Source organism: Echiichthys vipera (assembly GCF_963691815.1).
Source record: "Echiichthys vipera genome assembly, chromosome: 11".
NCBI lineage: Eukaryota > Metazoa > Chordata > Actinopteri > Perciformes > Trachinidae > Echiichthys > Echiichthys vipera.
Genome location: NC_139836.1, coordinates 22943371 through 22949140, shown reverse-complemented (window position 1 = coordinate 22949140; position 5770 = coordinate 22943371). Strand labels below are relative to the sequence as shown.

Sequence of the window (5770 nt, the reverse complement as noted above, 5' to 3'; positions counted from 1 at the left end):
TGAAATGGTTAAAGTGCTGATTATGCAGTAAAATGTTTCCTATCTGTATTTTACTTTAGGCCGTGATGTTAATGGATGGATTAATATCACTGCTGCATTAATGTGTATGATTAATTTTACTGCTGTAGATGTCGATTAATTTAACTACTTGGGAAGTTTAATCTGCAGCAAATCATCGTATTCAGTGCATTAACCAGTGACTTCTATCTATATTTACTGTGAAACCATTTATATTGTTTCAGTTTTTTGGGACTCATGCCATACTGTTCCCTGAAACTTACTGTTATATTGTTTGTGTCTGTGTAAAATATTTCATTTTATTTCATTCTAAAGGATTTTGTCATTCTTTTTATTTATTTTATGTATTTTTAGGGTCGCTTAAACTCTTGAGAAGGACTTTAGGGCGGGGTAAAATAAAAATCAGTACCCTTAAAGTGATACCAAGAGTACTTAATTTGAAATAATCCGTCTGTATTTTATTTATTAATTTATTGTTTAGTGTGTGATGTGACAAATAATTGATTTGATTTGAAGATCATCATATGTTTTTTTGTTGTTTTTTTTAACACTGAAGGAATAAATTTACTGGGGTAAAAAAATATATCATTAATGTTATTTGATATTTCTTTCATATGTTATACTTTTTATATGTATAGAATTGTTTTCAATACGTTATTAACTTGTTTTTTTATTATCAAATACATTTTGTAAAATCATTTTATTATTGTATGTTTTGCTTCTTGTGTTATTTGTTTTAATACCTCTATTTAGCTTTTTTGTAAAGCACTTCGAGCTGCATTTCCTGTTATGAAAGTTCCTATATAATAAAGTTTATTATTATTAAGTTCATACTTCTTTCTTCTCCTTTTCGTGCGTGTAAATTAAGGAAAATCGCTAATGAAATGAATTATTTCCTGTCTTTTTTTAAATTATATTTTGTTGGATATGTTTTCAACAACTGCTGTCTTTATTTCTTTTTTTTGTTGATTTTTTGCATGCTCGAGATCAATAAATAAATACAAAAAAATACATAAAATGAATAATTAATTCATTTATGTATACTTTTTATATTTGCCTCTGAGCAAATAACAATAACAGCTGCGTAATTATTGTATTTCATTCCACCAAGTGTAATAGACATATAAAATAGCATTTATTGGAAACACTGAACACTGAAGAATAAAATATAAATTATACTTTAACACAATATTTGGGTAAATGTTCTTCTTCTGTTAAATTAGCAGCGCTGCCTCTGTTGTCCTGCAGGGGGCAGCAGCAGCCCGCCGTGCGTCCACATTCTTCTTCTGTGGTTTCTGTTTTCCTGTTACTTCCGTAGCTTGTAAGCTAGCACCACAGGACATCGACTCTGTAAAAACCTCCTCGTATTGCCTTTCCAGTCACATGAAACAGTTCTCGTTAGAAATGTCCACTCCGTTGCTTCTCAGGGCTTTCGTGAACGAGCGACTGACAACTGCTGTCGACGAGATATTTCAGGTTTTTGAACGAACGATCTCAAAGTACGAAGAAGAAGCTTCCAGCTCCAAACAGGAGATTGAGCGACTCCGAGATCTGCTGCTGCAGTCCGAGTCCAACCACAGAACAGGTGTGTTTGGTTATTATACTTTCTACTTACTAATCAACAATGGTGTTAACTTTTTGTGCTGAAACTAGTAGGACCTACAGGCCCCCTATGTTTCCTCAGAACTGTGCTCCCTAGAGATGCACCGATCCAATACCCGGTACCGATCCGATCCTACTGTTGAATGAATGAACCTTATACTTTGCCATGTGCGTGAAGGCATCAGGCTTGACATAAACATTTAGCCTTGTTAAAAAAGTAACAAATTAACAGTTACAAATATACTTAATGTGGCCCGGGAAAGGGAAGTTTGGGGTCCTCTGCTAGAGCTGCTGCCCCCGCGACCCGACCCCGGACAAGACGCTGGAGATAATGATGAGATGAGATGATACTTAATAGTATTTATTAACAAATAACGAAGTGTACATTAGCAGCAAAGATAAATAAATGTTCCCTCAGTCCTATGTTCCCTAAACCCTATGTTCCCTAAACCCTATGTTCCCTCAGCCCTATGTTCCCTCAGCCCTATTTCCCTCAGCCCTACGTTCCCTCAGCCCTGTGTTCCCTCAGCCCTACGTTCCCTCAGCCCTACGTTCCCTCAGCCCTATGTTCCCTCAGCCCTATGTTCCCTCAGCCCTATGTTCCCTCAGCCCTATGTTCCCTCAGCCCTATGTTCCCTTCATTTTGATGATTTTTTGTTTGTTTTCATAAATAAGTGATGTATATTTTTCTGTAAACCGTATAAATTAATACAAAAAAGATTAAAAATTCATCACAAGAAACCAAACAATATCTCCTCACGCAAAACTGATTACCCCTGTTTTTAATATCTAAATATATTTGGGTTTTATATTAACATAAGTAAAGTAAAGGTGATACAAGACGGATAGAAACTTGACAAATAACAGATTTATTGTAAAATAAATATATCTTCAGCTGTGGGAAATTGTAACAGCAAATTTTTACTATTTTCTGACATTTTATGGAAAGTAAACATAGAAAATAATCATTAGCTGCAGCCCTCATGGAGATATTGTTGATATTGCGAACTTCTAGTTGGCTGGCAGGCAACTCAATCACTGTGTTGGTGATAAAACTAATGAAGAAATAAGCATGTGACCTATGCAGAAGTTTTGAATTCTTCATCCTTTTTCCAGACTTTTCTCAGCCGTCCATCTGTAAAGAGGAAACTTCCCCGGAGCGGCACCACAGTGAGCAGGAGCCGAGCGTCTGTCAGAGGGATCCAGAGCTTCGACACATTAAAGAGGAAGATCATGAACTGTGGGCCGGTCCGCAACAAGAAGAAGAACAAGAGTTTCAGGATGCCGACGTCTCATACCGGCTCCCTCATTCATCCGTCTGGGAGAAGAACAAGCAGGGGGACACAAAACCACCTTTGCAACCGCGGACTCAAGAAAGTGAGAGTGAGGAGTCGTTTCAGGAGGAAACTGAAACGGTTCAGTTCATGTTACCTCCCGGCTTAACTCTGTCTTCACAAACTCTGATCCAAAACGAAAGAGTCCAAGATTGTAGGGAAAACGAGAGACCTGACCAAAGTCAAAGTGCCTTCGTCACTTCCAGAGAATCCACAGAGTTATCTCATTTGAATCCGGCCGCAGCTGAGTATCGTTGCTATTCGTGCGATAAATCTTTTTCCTCCAATCATCACTTGACAAATCATGCGTTTCGCTTGCATTCAAGGGATGCAGATGTCCTCTGCGCTGTGTGCGGAGAGACCCTTGAGTCCCCCGAAAGCCTTAGCGAGCACCTGCGATCCCACAAGGGCTCAAAATGCTGCCACGTGTGCGGTAAACAGTATAACAACGCCACCGCTATGACCGAGCATATGGCCGGCCACGCGGGGGTGAAACTGCATCGCTGTGACGTTTGTGGGAAAGAGTGCAGCCGTAAAGGAGATTTAAAGATTCACATGAGGATTCACACGGGCGAGAAGCCTTTCTGCTGCTCTTTCTGTGATAAAAGTTTCACCCACAGCGGACATCTGAGGAAGCACATGAGAAGCCACACAGGAGAGAGGCCGCACCGCTGCGACATCTGCGGCCGGGGATTTCTACAGAGTGCACATCTGAAATACCACTTAGGGACTCACACTGAGAAATATTGACTTATTCATCGGCCCGGGCCCGGTGTTTATCAAAGAGACCGTAGCTGAGTGTGAGCACTAAGAGATATATCAAATCCCAAAGGAAGGAAAGGGGAAATTGAACTATGCTAACTACAGACCGATAAGTGTTCTTAAACAAGATTATAGATTGTTTACAGCTATAGAGACAGAAGCAATTCACACGTTACGTATAATGAAACCAGGTGGAAGCGATAGTGGTGGGATAGACGCGAACGCGCATTTAACTGTTTGGTGGGACTTTTTTTACCAGGTCTGGAAAAGTGTGAAAAATGGATGTGTCTCTCCTATGAAAGCAGACTTCCTATGATGAGTGAGTAAATGAGAGTTCCTTGGTTGATCACTACAGTTCATACACCACAGAAGAAGTGTTCTGTCTTTGTTATTATGAAATTATCTTTTATCGGATACACGGGCAATACTCCTAAAATGTCCAAGCTTCTAGTGAGTCATTTTCAGTAGGTTTTCATTTTTGGTTGAACACCGCTTTTCATCTTTTCATCAGTTTATTATTGTTTATTTTTTCGCCCTTCTTTATTTACACTACTGACTGATGACTAAGAGAAGCAGGTGGCATGTAAGACAACTATGGAGTGAATGGTCATACATTTTTGTTTTTATTTATTGGTTTTATTATGATTACTATTCTTATTTGTATTACTTTTATTGTTATTGCTGAGTACTACAGTTAGTATTGTGTATATACGCTTCTCTTTCTTCGGCAATTTCTCTTTAACGGAAAATGGCTCATGGATGTTTGAATGTGTATCAATAAAAAGAGAAATAATTATCAAGCAACTTACTCCTTACAGCGAAGTGTCGAAGTAATATTTAAGATTAGCACTTAAGTGATAACATGATAAATCAGAGCAGGAAGCCGGAAACAATGATTCATCCTACATCTGTCATACTGCTCATTCTTTTTCATAAAAAGGGAGAAATGTGTTTATTTTTTTAAAAAGGGAAATCTGTTTGTGTAAAATCCCTTAAAAATGTCCGAAATGAAAACTAAATGGCAGCAGGAAACATTTCCGCAGCTGGTTTTGATCATAAACGTTTGCATGTAGGAAGAAAGGGGAAGTCTTTTTTTACCCTCATCTTTCACAACGGCACAAAATTTCACAATTTGATAAATACGACCCCTGTTTTTCTTTCATGTATGTTTCGTCTTCACTGTTGACTGTTCTGGTGGGAACTCTATTTTCAGTAATAACACTGCTCTTAACATCGACTATACACTGTTTCCAATTAATTATGTTAAATGTGTTTGTGCCGTTTTGTTAGTTTAGCGACTTAACGCAACGCTTTACTTATCAGGATCCTAATGTGCTGCTGGAGTTTCCTGTAACTGAACTGTTTAATTTGGTACTGCTTATAGGGAAACACTCACACTGATTGTTACTGTAAAATTAGAAACTGTGCCAATTTTATATTCTCTTGTGGTAACAGGTTTGTTTTGACAGCAGCAAATCCTCTTGTTTAGGCAGCTTGGTATTCATGCTGCAGATGAGGTCACTGTGACTCTGAAAGTGTTGCATTTTGGGCTTAATTTCACATCTGTATTTAGAGCCGACACGACGCATTTAAGTGCTGATGTAAGCCGACTAGTGGGACGAGGATTTTGCGGTGGTTATGCGACGGGAACTGGGCAGAAACAACTTGTGAATGTGAGTGTTTACAGTCACTGAGAGAGACACGGACAGGGAGAGTATTCCTCCCGTAGAGGATAACGTTTCACTGAAAACAATGTAAACATGTTTCCTGGCAGTTTATGACTCTGCTCAAACTGACCCTGAATACTTGAATTTTTCGTTCAAATTCTCCAAATAATCTTTCAAAATCATGCCAGATGCCAGAAGATTTTGGCATCGTTTTTGCATTTGTGAGATCTGAGGGTCACGGTTTTAGTTTGCAGATATGACATCATCATTTACAACACGTCGAAGGGAATGGGACTGAAAGATCATCTGAATAGTGAGCATAAATCTGCAGCTTGTAAGTTTTCACCTGGTAGAAGTAATCGGTTTAAATGATGAACAGGTGATAGC

The 5770-nt window shown here is 38.5% G+C and overlaps 1 protein-coding gene across 1 annotated transcript; it reads left to right on the top strand.

Moving 5' to 3' along the window:
* The first annotated feature begins 1384 nt into the window (after positions 1-1384).
* Positions 1385-4427, top strand: LOC310953388 (uncharacterized protein). The gene is made up of 2 exons (XM_083922412.1): positions 1385-1603; positions 2737-4427. Exons 1-2 carry the CDS (start codon positions 1402-1404, stop codon positions 3702-3704), a joined length of 1170 nt encoding a protein of 389 aa, XP_083778538.1. The 5' UTR covers positions 1385-1401; the 3' UTR covers positions 3705-4427.
* The last annotated feature ends 1343 nt before the right edge of the window (positions 4428-5770 follow it).